Genomic DNA, 13,916 nt, shown 5'->3' on the forward strand with positions numbered 1-13,916 from the left:
TGAGAAATGTGTAGCCCTGACACTTAACCCTTTCTTCCCCAAATCCCTTCTTGGTGACTATATTCCCTACCCAATTCTGCTTACTCAAGGCCAAGCTGAGCAACTTCATTGAAGCTACAGAGCCCAACTTTGGAGAAGCTGTCCTGATAGCACTCCATTCCGATGGCGGCCAGCCAGGCCTGAGGTGTTTGCAGTGAGGAGAAGTCCAAGGTCACAGGACTCAATAGGATCTGTGATGGTCTAGTGGGAGAAGGGATTAGGCTGTTCAAGGGCTTCAGGCTCAAAGTTCATAAGCAACTTCCATACCATGATTTACCCAGAGTTTCTGCCTCTCCCACTGGTAACCCATTTCTATTTCTTGGTTCTCCCTAGCCCTCTCTAGCTTCCCCAGACCTTCCCCTATGGACTCCGCCAGCCTGTAGCATCTCGGGCTTGCGGATCATCTTGTCCAAGGCAGCCACCAGCTGGTCAAAGTGAGGCCTCTGGGCAGAATCTTGTTGCCAGGTATCTAGCATCAGCAGGTGCAGTCCATCAGGGCAGCCTGGGGGTGGAGGAAGCCGGAACTCCTGTTCTATAGCATTCAGTACCTGGAGAAAAATTATAGAATGTCAGAGAATCAAAGAATATTGGAATCTTGTGAGGCAGAACTTGAGAATGCACATAGTAAAGCCACATCTGAATAGAAATTCTCTCCATAGCCTCATTAACACTAGCCTCTATGTCAAGACCTACAATTTGGGGAAACCCACTACCTTCTATCAAACATACATTTGTCTCTACAATTTCCCATTCCTCACAATTCTCTCATCTGGAGGCAAACAGAACAGTTCTAAGGTCTCCCCCCCCCCCCCCCCCACTGGTAAGTTCTTTAAATTCTTCAAGATAGCTTTGCTATCTCCCATACATTCTCTTCTCCAGGCTAAGAATTTCAACTTCAGTCAATCCACATGAAACTGGGTGATAGTGAATTAAGGACAGAAAAATAACATCAGGCTTATATAGAAATGGGTATATGAAATCTTTGGATTAGAGAGTAGAAGCTAGGTGGGGTGGGGTGGCTACCAGATTAGAGGGGATGGGAGGGAGTTAAGATATTCAGAGATAAACCCCCAAGCAGGAGCAGAGTAGGCATTCTCACCTCTTGGTCATTCATGTCCCAGTATGGGCGCTCCCCATAACTCATCACTTCCCACATTAGGATCCCAAAACTCCAGACATCACTGGCTGTTGTGAAATTTCCATGAGTTAGGACCTCAGGAGCTGCCCAACGGAGTGGAGGTTGTGAACCCTGGAGGGAAATAGAGGGAGACACTGGAATTTTGGAAATCTTCAATTAGTGTCCTTGGTTCTTGGGTCTTTACTCAGTTATACCTTCCAAGGATTTTTTATTATCCCTCCCCAAATCTCCCAGTATCATTCCTCAATGCTAGCTCCCATCTTCTTCCACCCTTGGTGGCCATATGTATCACTCAATCCTTATGAACCCAAGAGACCCTCAACACACCGGATGGTAAACTTTTCCCAATTTCTGTTCATCGACTGCTGACCCATCTTTAAAATGATGGTTTCCTGAGGATATGATCTCTTACCTGGCTGCTGTGACTCAGATAGTTGTGGCCATGACTAAGGTGGGCCACTTTGCACACCAGGTGGCCATTGACCAGTACACTATGGGCCGTCAAAGCCCTGTGTACAAAGCCACAACTAGACAGGTACTGCATGGCTGCCGCCACTCCCCGCTGCATAGCCACAAGCTGCAGATTACTGAACTGGCCCTCTTGTTGCTAAAGAGTAAAGAGCAGAGGTCAGCTATAGGGCAGAGGAAAGAAATAAAAAGCTACTAACCCAGAAGTCTGATGATATTAGGGGTTGAGATTAGAAAACTGCCTACAGGAGATAGGCAATTCAGAAACCAAGGAGAGAGGGGGAGAAGTAGCCAAAAAGTTGTAATTATCTCTCCCATGACAATTGGGGGACCTACCCATCCTAGTCCCCAAGGCCCTTCTTCCTTCCCTCTAGATTCTACTGACCCTGAGAAAACTGTCCAGTGGGCCATTTTCCATAAGTTCAGTTAGCACCATGAGTGGTTGACTCTTGGTAACTACACCCTCAAGACGAAGGACATTAGGATGATGGAACTGGCCCAGTACTGCAGCCCTGCCCAGGAAGGCACCACGCTGGCTTTCTACTCCACTGGCCCATAGAGTATGAATGGCAACAGCCTGCTCCCGTCGTCCTCGGGGCTGCAGCCAGCCTCTGCACACCTCACCAAAGAAGCCTGAGTGGAAAATGAGCAAGTAAGTTAGGTTGTACCAGATTTGCATGGGGGAAAAAGATAAGGAATGACTTTAGAAAGACAATCATTAGGGGTGTTTAATCATATTAGAAGAAGGGCTTGGTAACATATGAACTCACTGAGGGAGGGGAGAATCTTAGGAAGGTCAGGTCAGTCCTGCCATTCCTTTCAGTTCTTTTGATACCTGGTCCAATGACCTCCTCAATCTTGACATAGGCTGGATCCACCTCCCTGGTGAACTCTCTGATGACTTGGCTAGGGTCTTCATATGTGGATGGGTCAATGTAGTACTTCACTCCAAGTCCTGCAGTTTGGGGTTCATGGTTAAGGCCCACCCATCTCAAAACTGTAACACCATAAAACTTTCGATATTGGAGTCATGGGATAGTTACATTGAAAGTGCAACTCCAATGACTAGCACAATGTCTGGTTCTTAATAAATATATATTGAGTCATTGATCATAAGATTTTGAGCTGGAAGAGACCTTAGAAGCAACTAATCTTGCCCCTTTATTTTACAGATGAGGAAACTGAGACAGAGAAGTTAATTTGCCCAGGGTCATGTAGATAGTAAGATCCTATCATGAACCCCATCACCACAAACCTCTCCCTTTCCCAATTCCAACCAGTCCCTTTCCCAACTCCGTTTCATACCACTAGGGCTGGTGTACTGTTGCAGTGGTTCCGTGTAGCCTGTCCGTTGACGTTTCCTGTGGACACAGACTAAGAAACTTGTAGTATTTCTTTACTTCCAATGTCCTACCCTTCCCTGGCTACTTTGTCAACAGTTAGCTGTATAAGGGGCAGTTCTGTGACTAGGGATTCCCACATTTCCACCCACCTCCACAAACTTTTCTTACATCTTAGGGAAGAGTTTAAGGGAAAAGAGGAGCTGTATCATTGCACCCCTTGGGGTAAGGGAAGGGAGTATATTTGGGATGCTCTGGATCCAGAGTTGTGCAGGAGTTAAGGGGTGGGGAGTTCAGATGAAGGGGAAAGGGAGAGTCATCACCTCTGGAAGACGAAGGCAAAGATGGTGATGGCTGCCAGCACGAGGAAGGCCAAAGCACCCAGGGCAGAACCAACTACCAATGGGAGCCTCTCCGGGATCAGGTGGGACAACTCACCTGAGAGAAACACACCCAAGGATGACCCAGTAGCATCCACTACACACCCAATAATATGGACCCACATCCCCTGAGTCACCAAGTCAAAGTCACACCCAACAACTCTGGAAAACACATAAACTAGGGGAGGTCACACATGTCCAGATTCAGATATCAGGGTGACATGAATCCATTTATGCATGGATCCATAATGACCTAATCAAGAGGATGCAAGAGTTGTCCTATTTCCCCAGTAGAGCCTTACCACCTCTCTCATCAAGGGGATGGACCAAAATTCTCTAAAGCCTTTCCTTCCCTAATCCCCCCACCTCATATTTCATGTTCCCTTCACCTTGGGGGAGAGTCTGGAAATAGACTTTGCCCCCATAGGGGCCATGACCGGCTGCACTCCGGGCCCGAACTTGGAAGCCGTAGACATGACCAGGGCTCAGTTCAGATACAGTGGCTGTGTTGGTCTCACTGGTCAGTATGGAGAAATGGGCCTCATCTTCTGTCTGGAAACAATAGTCACTCTTAGTCTGAGATCAACCTGGCCTTAGAGCTAAACTCAATTTAGGGACAACAGACACTGTGATAGCCCAGTACATCCCATCCAACAAAGGTTTAACTGGATTCCCAACCTCTCTTTTCCTCTGAACAGCCTAATTCTCCCTGACCCCCCCCCCCCCTTCTCCCATCTCTTCTTACTGGTCTCTCTGCTCTATTTCTATTTGTCCCTCTCCTTCCTACCCACCTGATCATAGTACCGGAGCTGATAGTCCAGGATGCGTCCATGCCGTTGATCAGGCTGTGGCCAGGACACAGTGATGCTGTCAGATGCCCGGCTCACCTGGTGCAGCAGAGGAACTGCCGGGGGGACTAGGGGGAGGGTGAATCACTCAGGGGATGGCTGGGGGGACTAGGGAGAGTGGATTCCTTCAGGAGACTTGGGCTTATGTGGACTAACGGATGACTGAGAAAGTAAGAATGCTACTCAGGGGATGATATGGGAAAAGGAGCCTCAAGACTGTCGATGACCCTTTCCTCCTCTTCCCTCCACATACTCTCTCTCATCTCCAGTTTAGTTATGACCTTTTGCTCTTATAACCCAGACCTTCGTTTTATTAACAGTGATAAACTACATTTAGACTCTACATTAAGGTTTATGAAATATTCTTACAACACCTTTGTGAGATAGGTAATACAAGTCCATTATTATGCCCAGTTTTCAATAGGTGAGGAAAATGAAGGATAGAAAGGTTTTGCCCCAGATAACAGAGCTAGTTAAGTGGTAGAGCTAAGATTTGAATTTAGGTTCTTTTGATTCCAAATCCCTGCTTTTCCCACCTTGTAACCAGTACCTGTAATTTTCCAATTTCTCTTTGGAGTTAGAGCAAAATCTTGAAAGTGTGAGGAGGTAGGAAATAACCATGACTTAGTACCAAGTAACTCATACAAAGTCAAGTTCCCAGGGGTAGGCAACACTAACAACTAGAATCCTCCAGAGTCTAAGGAAGAGGTTTGGTGATCTCACAAATGGGGAGATTAAGGGAGAGGAATCACCTCTAGGTTGGGGGAAAGGATGGGGTGAATGAAGGTGATAGGTCGGAGGAACTAGTAGGAAAAGGAGTGGGAAGGAAAGATTATTGAGAATGGTAAAATTTACGGAAGAAGGGAGGGTAGGAGGTCAGAGAAGGGTCTCACCTTCATGGATAATGCTGACATTGATGGATGAGGTCTTTGGAGACTCAAAGCTGAGCTCTGATACTCCATTGAGAGACTGCACCTCCAGGATATAGGGCACATGGGCCTGTAGCCCTCCCACCAGAACTCGACTTTCTGTTAGGCCTTGCTGGCGAGGGTCAAAGTACACCTCATCTCCACAGTGGTGACAAGCCCCACTCTCAGGACCATGTAGGTCTCCACACTGCTTGCACATGATGTTGAATCGCACATCCCCTCGACCACCCAAATCTTGGGGCAGTCGCCAATACAGCATCAGAGATGAGCCCTGTACTTCAAACCAAAGGTCTCGGGGTGCTGATGGAGGCCCTAGGAGATACACAGAACAGGGCTTGTGGAAGCAGTAGAGGATTTGGAGGCTAGGCTGGGGTGGGGGGGAAACAGATTTGAAGGTGTCCAAGTGGCATAGGTAGAATTCAGGGAAAGAATGAAATTGGATATAATCAAAGAGAAAGGAGTAGATGTGGGGGGTTATGGTATCAAAACAGTGTAAAGAAGCCCAATGACAAAGTGAGAGAGAGGCAGGGATGGGAAGTTGGGAGGACAGGGTGAGTGGATAATAAGGGACAACTCTTCCTCCCTCCCTCCCTCCCTCCCTCCCTCCCTCCCTCCCTTCCTTCCTTCCTTCCTTCCTTCTTTTCTTTCTTTTCTTTCCTTCTTCCTTTCTTCTTTTTTTTTGGGGGGGGAATTTGCAAGACAATGGGGTTAAGTGACTTGCCCAAGGTCACACAGTTAAGTAAGTATTAAGTATTAAGGAGGCAGGATTTGAACTCAGGTGTTACTGATTCTAGGGCTGGTATTCTATCCACTAAGCCATCTAGTTGCCATCCAGCTGCCACCTTCTTTCCTTCCTTCCCTTCCTATCCTTTTGTCTTCTCTCCCTCTTTCTTCCTTTCCTTTCTTCTTTCCTCCCTTCCTTCCTTCTTTCTCTTTTCCTTCCTTCCTTCCTTCCTTCCTTCCTTCCTTCCTTCCTTCCTTCCTTCCTTCCTCCTTTCCTTCCTCCCTCCTTTCCTTCCTTCCTCCCTCCTTTCCTTCCTTCCTTCCTCCTTTCCTTTCTTTCCTTCCTTCCTTCCTTCCTTCCTTCCTTCCTTCCTTCCTTTCCTTCCTTCCTTCCTTCCTTCCTTCCTTCCCTTCCTTCCTTCCTTCCTTCCTTCCTTTCTTTCTTTCTTTCTTTCTTTCTTTCTTTCTTTCTTTCTTTCTTTCTTTCTTCTTTCTTTCTTTCTTTCCTTCTTTCTTTTTCTTCTTTCCTCTCTCTTTGTTTCCTTTCCCCCATTCTCTTTTCATCCTCTCTTCTCCCCTCCCCTACTATTACCAATTCCCACTTCTATTTACTTCCCTACCCCTCCCCTCAATGATAAATGACTTACCAGTGCAGGGAGCTTCAGGGGGGTCAGAGCTGGACCGGTAGAAGCCACCAAGACAGGGACACACTGATGCACCAGACATGGGAGTGTGGCTTCGGGAGGGGCAGGGTGTACAAGAGGTGCTCCCAGCCACAGCCTTAAAGGAGCCCATGGGGCAGGCTGGGGTGAGACAGAAAAGACAGTGAAGGCATTTTACCCACTTTCTCTACCCTCTTCACTTCTCCCATAGCTACCCTCTCACCTTTTTGCCCCACACAATCTCTTATAGTTGGGAAAAATGCTTCTCCTGTGCTTCTTCCCTTCCAACTCAATCATATACCCAACCCTTCAAACTAGTAGAGTGTTTCACCATCCCTGAAGCCCACAGTTAATGGGAAGGGCCACAGAAAGAACCTAGGTATCCTATTACCTATCCCTATGAGATTCCTGCTGTTCTTGACCCCTCACTACTTCCCTATGTCTCCTTGGCCTCCCCAGACTGCTTCCTCCAAGCCACAGTGCTCAATCCCCTCTTCCAGTCTCCCCAGTTATTACCATTTGTTCTTATTTATGTTCTTTAAGCCTTGCAAAAATGTCTTGCAAATACTACCTCATCAACCTCTCAATAATCCCATGAGTTAAAACAAGTATCATTAATTCCATTTTGCAAATGAGAAAACAGATTCTCAGCGTAGTTAAATGGCATCCTCAAGATTGCAGAAATATTAGGTTGCAAGTTCCTCCATCTTTAAGTTTATTGCTCTTTTCACTACACTATCATCCCAGTCACACCCTTTCCTTCTTTCTGGCCCTGTATTCCAGGGAATTCTCTACCAAACATTACAGAAGGAAAAAGCGAGGTATGTGAACCTACACCAATAGGGTACAAACTAAAGACAAAAACCAACAAAGTTTGGACAGTCTGGTGTCTATCTTCCTTAGTCTTACATTCTTCAAACAACAGCAGTACCCATCTTTGTCTCTCCACAGTTTTGAAGTACTGAAATGGGTCTGTGGGAGGTCTTCAAGAACAAAATTTCAGGTGGTGGGTGAAGGTAATATTGGAATGGAATTCAGGGAAAATAGTTCAAAATGGGAGACTCAGAGGAACTTGTCCTATCTCTTGGGGACCAGAACTTTATAGAATATGGAAGGTTTTTTGTTTGCTTTTTTGGGGGGGCCAGTGTTGATGCTAAATCTGAAGATCTCATGTAGGCCAAATAATTCTAGGCATTTGTTCAATCATGGAGAAGGGGATTATGTCTTACCTTGGCAGACTCTGTCGCCATATGCAGGTTGGTACCCAGGGCTACAATGACAACTTCCCACAGCTACCATCCATTCGCCTTCACCATTACAATGAAGTCTTGGAGGGCTGCTCCCCACTCCATCATCCTCTGGCTCAGCTTGTGCCACACAGGTGCCTACTGCCTCCACCAGGGAAGCCCCTCCTGTCCCACTGGCTTGTGTTTTAGGAAAGGAAGCAAAGCCCTGAAGCACAGCAGGACAGGAATAGGCAAATATCTTCACAACTACGAGGGCAAGGCAGGCCCCTGTGTCCTGGAAGGCCACATAGAAGCCCCTTTGGGTCAATGGCCCAAAGCTCCTCTCCTTGACATTGAGCTGAAGCCCAGCCCCACCTGCCCAAGAGGAGGAAGAGGCAGAAGCAGGGAAGCTTTCATCAGCAGCAATCGTGTCCACCTTGATCCAAGGCCCAAGGTGCCAGTCTGATCCAGGACTGGGGTCATCAGGTTCTTCTGCCTGGCGGTAGTAGAGGGTGAAGGTCTCACGGCAGGCACCTCCACCCACTCCCAGGCTGGTGCATGCCCTCACAGAGAAGTGGAGTCGGATATGTGCCCGATGGGCCCCTTGCCGATCCACAAAATGGGTCTGCAGCCAGTTGTCCTGCCCAAGACCTAGACCCTCTGCCACATGGCATGCCTCAAATGTACGAGTTAGGCGCTGCTGATTGTCCAGGACACTGACCTCATCCCACTGAAAGGAAAGTGGCAAAGGGTAGAATAGGGCACTTTAGCCTTCTATCATTTCTCGTAGAAAATGAAAACAGCTTGAAGTATGCTCAGGTCAGAGCTTTGAATACTCAAATTCATCAGTATTGAAATCAAGAGAGGAGGGGACATAGCTAGTTCATTCTTTCATTAAATTCATTTTTTTTTCATCCTGCTCATTGGAGTTATCCCCCTAACCTTTTTCCCAGAGGACATGGTTCTAAATCTCTAATCTCCTCAGACCCCATGAGATCTGCAGGAGAAAGATCTTTAGAATAAACTGGAGATGTGGTGGAATTGGGAAGATGGACCATGTGGGTAAAAGGGTTAGAGGGAAGCACTTACCCCTCCTGGTGGGTAGGAGGGCCAACCAATCTCAGATGTCTCTCCGGTAGTGTCCAGCAACACCTCTGTCCAAAGATAAGCAGTCATAAAGCTTCTATTCTCCCTTTTTCCCCAGCATGGCATATCACATCCCATTCCAGCTAGAGATCATCATTCCCACTCATAACATATTGAAGGATAAATTAATATCCTTCTGAGGGATGATATCATGAAGGCCCACAAAACGTATAAACTGATTTGTCCTTTACATGAACCTCACCATCTGTGCTAGTCCTTGAACTCCAGGAACTAGCCATTCTTGGACCATGTTAAACTCTGAGGGACTGGCTATCTGCTCAGAGCCTAACTATTTCAATACAAGAATGTTTTGCTCCAGATAGTGGTGTTTCATGCTAAATTCCTGAGAACACATCCTTAATAATTCATATCAATTAATTGAACCTTATCCCGGTTCCCTGGCAGAATGCGTTCTTTGTCTAAGACCCTACAAAAATCCCCAGCTAAGCTCCCCCTCTTCAGAATCTCACCCATGGAAAGGACGCTTTGCCTGGGGCTACTTTCCCATTGGGGACTCAATGGCTGACACTTGGGATTCCCCAGCCACTGATATCGAGTTGGTGCTTCCCCCAAATTGGTGATGTTTTCTTTATCTTTTTCTAGTATATTGATAGTTATATTAATCATTTTACTTACTATATTAGTATTGCTTTTCTGTTTCTGTTGTACATTTAAGAAAGTATCTATTCCTTGTTTCTGTATATGATTTTTGTTATTAAACATCTCTCTAAGCAAGTGTTTGGCATCTTATTTTGTGGGTGTAAAATACCAAACTATTCTTAATCCTACACACACACACACACACACACACACACACACACACACACACACACATATAAAATTTCTTCCTTCTTCCTAGATTTCTTCAATGTCTTCATTTTCTTTTAAACAGATATATTCAACCCTCTGCCCTTGGGCCATTAGCAACCCTCAAATCTTATTAATGTGGCATTATTATATTATATAGATTATATTCCTTGGTAATATGGTTACATTGTAGTCATGAAGAAATATTAAATTCTGTATAAAACCTTGACAAATTTTGTTGGATGATGCAGCCTAGAGAGCTAAAAGGTTGAACACTCATGTTTTAAAATATCCCCTTATTCCTCTTTCCTACTCTATAAGCACCAACTCTTCCTCCTATTATCTTTGGGGAGGAGAGAGGAATTATCCCTCTATCCTTTGCTCATTTCTCTTACCTTCATGGGCTAAAGCTGGCGTTATAAGGAAAAGGATCCAGATCCACACCATATCCCCCACTTTGTTTCCAGGTTGAGTGGCCCCCTTTAATTGTCATGGGGTATCTTCAGGTTTTTCACCATTGTCTTAGCCAACATCTCTGCTTCCAGGTGGTACTGTTACTCCCTCAGATCTAGGTGGTCTCTTATCCAGGTTCTCTCCCTAAAAGAAGACACACAGAAGGGGAAAAGAAGGGAAGAGAATGCTATAATTATCTGATCTCAATCACAACATAGTGAAATATTATACCAAGGCTCAATATGTTTCCAAGTTTACTTAGGGTCTTAAAAGGGAGTGAACTTACTTTCTTTTGCCAAAGTGAATTCACCTAAACTGGACAAAAATTGGGACTTGCCTCCTTTTTCCTCGATCTTTCTCTTGGTTTAGACCCAAGGTTTATTTTGCCCTATTTCTATGCCTTCGTTTCTTTCTACTCGGTGACATGGAATAAACCTTCTGATCCCATCCCTACTTTTCTAGGGCATAGGGGTGGGATCTCAGTTGATTTCATGCTCATCTGGAAGGAGATATTTTTTCTGACTCTGCCTCTTTGTTGATTTTGACTTTCTTCTTCCCCCACCCCCAACCATCTTTTGAAACCTAGAAGCTCCTTAGCAAGTAAGGGCGCCCGAGTATGGAACTGCCCCCAGTCATTCCTTACTAGGGACACAAAGGGGCCTCTTTCTTTGCTGTCAGACCTGGCAGGCTAAAATGTTTCAGAGAAGCAGTGAAGCAGGAGGGAGGGAGGAATGAAAGACTCTGGGGCATGATGGAAGAGGGGAAGTCATGAACAGAAGTAAGGAGGAGGGGAGGGAGGAGAGACCATGTCGTGCCAAAGCCTACAATGGATTGGAAAAGAAATAGAGATATAAAAATCCCCAAGGGGTGAGGGTGGAGAAAAAAATGAAGATTTCTGGGAAAACAGCGTTTTTATGGCTTCTCTTTTTCATTGAAAAATGTTGAATTTTTTTTAAAGTAATAAGTAAATATTTTAGGAAAAGGTGTTCCTATATTGCTCCCTATTTCTTCCTCTCCTCAATTATTCCTCAAACCTATACAATAGAATAATAACTAGTATATAAATATATACTACTTAAAGTTTGCAAAATTCTTTATCCATTATTAGCTCATTTAATTCACATAACAATCTCGAAAGTAGGTGTTATTATTATCTCCACTTTAGAGATGAAGAAATTGAGACTGAGCAAGGTTAAATGACTTGTCTAGGTCATGAAGGGAGGGAAGATTTGAACTCATCTTCCTGTTTCCACATCTAACAATATCCACTGCACCAGGTAGCTGCTTTTAGGACAAGTATGTACAACAATCTGCTGTATCAGGTTTTTAAACAGGGAAGACAAGTAATTACAATTTGACCTTTCATTGGAAGAGAAGGATTATCTGGAAACCTTCACCATTTAAGAAGAAAAATTTAGTATATTCTTTGCTTGCAAGGCTTCCTCTTGTGGACTTTTGCTTGGGCAGTTGGTAGCTAACTGCTTGTTCTACATACCAAAAACATCCCCAAATGAAAAAGAACCTATTTGTATAAAAGTTGTTTTTTTTAAGGCAGCTCTTTTTGTGGTGGCTAAGAATTGAAAATCAAAGGGATGCCCATCAATTGGAGAATGACTGAACAAGTTATGATATATGAATGTTCTGGAATACTATTGTGCTATAAGAAATGACAAACAGGATGATTTCAGAAAAACCTAGAAACACTGATATAAATTGATGCATAGTGAAGTGAACAGAACCAGGAGAACATTTGTACACAGTTAGCAACAATATTGATTGATGAAGAACTGTGAATTAGAATTAGCTATTCTCAGTAATACAATGAACCAAGACAATCCCAAAGGACTAATGATTAAGCATACCTTCTGTTTCCAGAGAAAGATCTGATGTTAGCTTAAAACAGACTGAAGGATGTTATTTTTAACATGTGATTTTTTTAACTTTCATTCTTTCATTTTTATTTCTTTTATTCAAGTTTTCTTGCACAAAATGACTCTTACAGAAATGTTTTACATAATTGCACTTGTATAATCTATATCTAATTGCTTATCATCTCAGGAAGAGGGAAAGGAAGGGATAGAATTTAGAACTCAAAACTTTAAATAAAAATGTTTAAAAATGGGGGGGGGAGAAAATTGGAAAATATATTATTGTCTTCCTAATCAGGTCTCAAGAGGATAAGAATGGAATGAATGTAAGAAGAAGCCAATTATTTCTGGAGAATTTAGAAATCTGGACAGTTGAAATGGGAGAGTAAATGATACTAGTAATTACTAAGGCAGAAGATACCCAAGGACCAAACATTTTCGCTGATGGGGAAGAAAGAGAAATAAGAGCCCCTGGAAAAAAATAGAGATAAATCTGTTCAGAGTTAATAGCAAAGAATGCCACATCAACGAAGTCTAGGAAGAAAAGTTCATGAGACAAGGAGAAGAGAAGAGGTGGCAAGTTGCATTAAATACTTCCTGAAGGAGGGAAGACAACTGCAAAAAAGGAAGTTGAATTTGCCAATTAAGTGGTTACATTAGTAATCACTGAACTCATAGCTTCAACTGAGTGGTAGGATGAGAAGTCAGATTGTAAAGATTTGAAGAGTGAATGAGAGGTGGGCATACCTTTGTAACATTTGGCCTCAAAAAATTCTTTTTTCAAAAATAAAGAGATGAGAAAAGAGGAACTTGAGGGAATGAATTGATGATGCCGCTTCTGATAACATAATAGAACAATTATGAATGATTCTAATACAGGTAAAAGTGAAAGAAGAATTGAAGGTGATGGAACTGAAGGTCCAAGAGAGAGAGAGAGAGAGAGAGAGAGAGAGAGAGAGAGAGAGAGAGAGAGAGAGAGAGGATAATTGATAGAAAGAGGCCAGAGGAAAAAAAATTGAAGGGCAAGGATTAGAGAAGACCAGATGGAATTTGTGGTTCTTTGAAAGGAGGGAAGTGGGGTGGCTAGGTGGTGCAGTGGATAGAACACTGGCCTTGGAGTCAGGAGTACTTGAGTTCAAATCCGGCCTCAGACACTTAATAATTACCTAGCCATGTGACCTTGGGCAAGCCACTTAACCCCATTGCCTTGCAAAAAAAAAGCAACTAAAAAAATTTTTCAAAAAAAAGGAGGGAAGCTCTTAAAGGATGACCCTAGTTAAATAGAAAGAATATTATCTTGACAAATAGAATGAAGATTCATTGGGTGTTGAACAAGAGTGAAAAAGTTTGACTTTAGAAGATATGGAAAATTTAATAGAGAATCAACTAGTGATATACAGAATATTGTCAAACAGTCCTGGATGTTTATTAAGTCCTAGTTGAAGTTAAATAACATGCATTTGTGGTTAACTTAATGTACTAATAACACCTATAACAACTGGTAGCTGTGGATGGGAAGTAGGGAAAAAAATGGGTCTTGTAATTTACCCAGAATTGGGGCAAATATGAGAGAAGTTTAAAGCAGAGAAAGGTTTCTAAGAAGCTGATCAAAGTGTGGTCCATCCTGGTCAGAAGGCAAGTAAACTGGGAAGATACTGATAGACTGGGAGAATCAGAGAAGTTGAGGGAGAAAGGTTTGGAACAAGAGAGGGATAATGAGATAACCTCTGAAAGGGCACAGGAATGTGAGAAAATCAAAAGGTTCAGTTCTCTTAAATGTGAATGAAAAGGTCCAAGGTATGATGGTTATAGATGTCTAAAGTGAAATGGCAATAGAGAGAGTATGAGAGTTGAGGAAATCAAAAACCAAGCCAGGTGTTAGTGAAATC

At 43.7% G+C, this 13,916-nt stretch overlaps 1 protein-coding gene across 2 annotated transcripts in view; it reads right to left on the reverse strand.

Moving 5' to 3' along the window:
* Positions 1–10,356, reverse strand: part of LOC141492834 (ephrin type-B receptor 6-like) — a 12,228-nt gene extending 1,872 nt beyond the window's left edge. Inside the window, exons 1-15 of one of the 2 annotated variants that reach the window (XM_074193524.1) lie at positions 10,102–10,356; positions 8,843–8,907; positions 7,757–8,249; positions 6,513–6,668; positions 5,107–5,454; positions 4,157–4,281; positions 3,755–3,917; positions 3,309–3,423; positions 2,951–3,006; positions 2,481–2,600; positions 2,031–2,278; positions 1,590–1,784; positions 1,139–1,288; positions 394–587; positions 85–240 (exon numbers count right to left, since the gene is read on the reverse strand). In XM_074193524.1, coding sequence (XP_074049625.1) covers positions 85–240; positions 394–587; positions 1,139–1,288; positions 1,590–1,784; positions 2,031–2,278; positions 2,481–2,600; positions 2,951–3,006; positions 3,309–3,423; positions 3,755–3,917; positions 4,157–4,281; positions 5,107–5,454; positions 6,513–6,668; positions 7,757–8,249; positions 8,843–8,907; positions 10,102–10,153 — 2,636 coding nt within the window. In that variant the 5' untranslated portion in view covers positions 10,154–10,356. Of the gene's footprint in view, positions 1–84; positions 241–393; positions 588–1,138; positions 1,289–1,589; positions 1,785–2,030; positions 2,279–2,480; positions 2,601–2,950; positions 3,007–3,308; positions 3,424–3,754; positions 3,918–4,156; positions 4,282–5,106; positions 5,455–6,512; positions 6,669–7,756; positions 8,484–8,842; positions 8,908–10,101 lie in introns of both variants that reach the window. The other variant, XM_074193523.1, reaches the window with a different exon arrangement.
* Between the last annotated feature and the right edge of the window lie 3,560 nt (positions 10,357–13,916).

Source organism: Macrotis lagotis, chromosome 7 (genome assembly GCF_037893015.1).
Source record: "Macrotis lagotis isolate mMagLag1 chromosome 7, bilby.v1.9.chrom.fasta, whole genome shotgun sequence".
Taxonomy (NCBI): domain Eukaryota; kingdom Metazoa; phylum Chordata; class Mammalia; order Peramelemorphia; family Peramelidae; genus Macrotis; species Macrotis lagotis.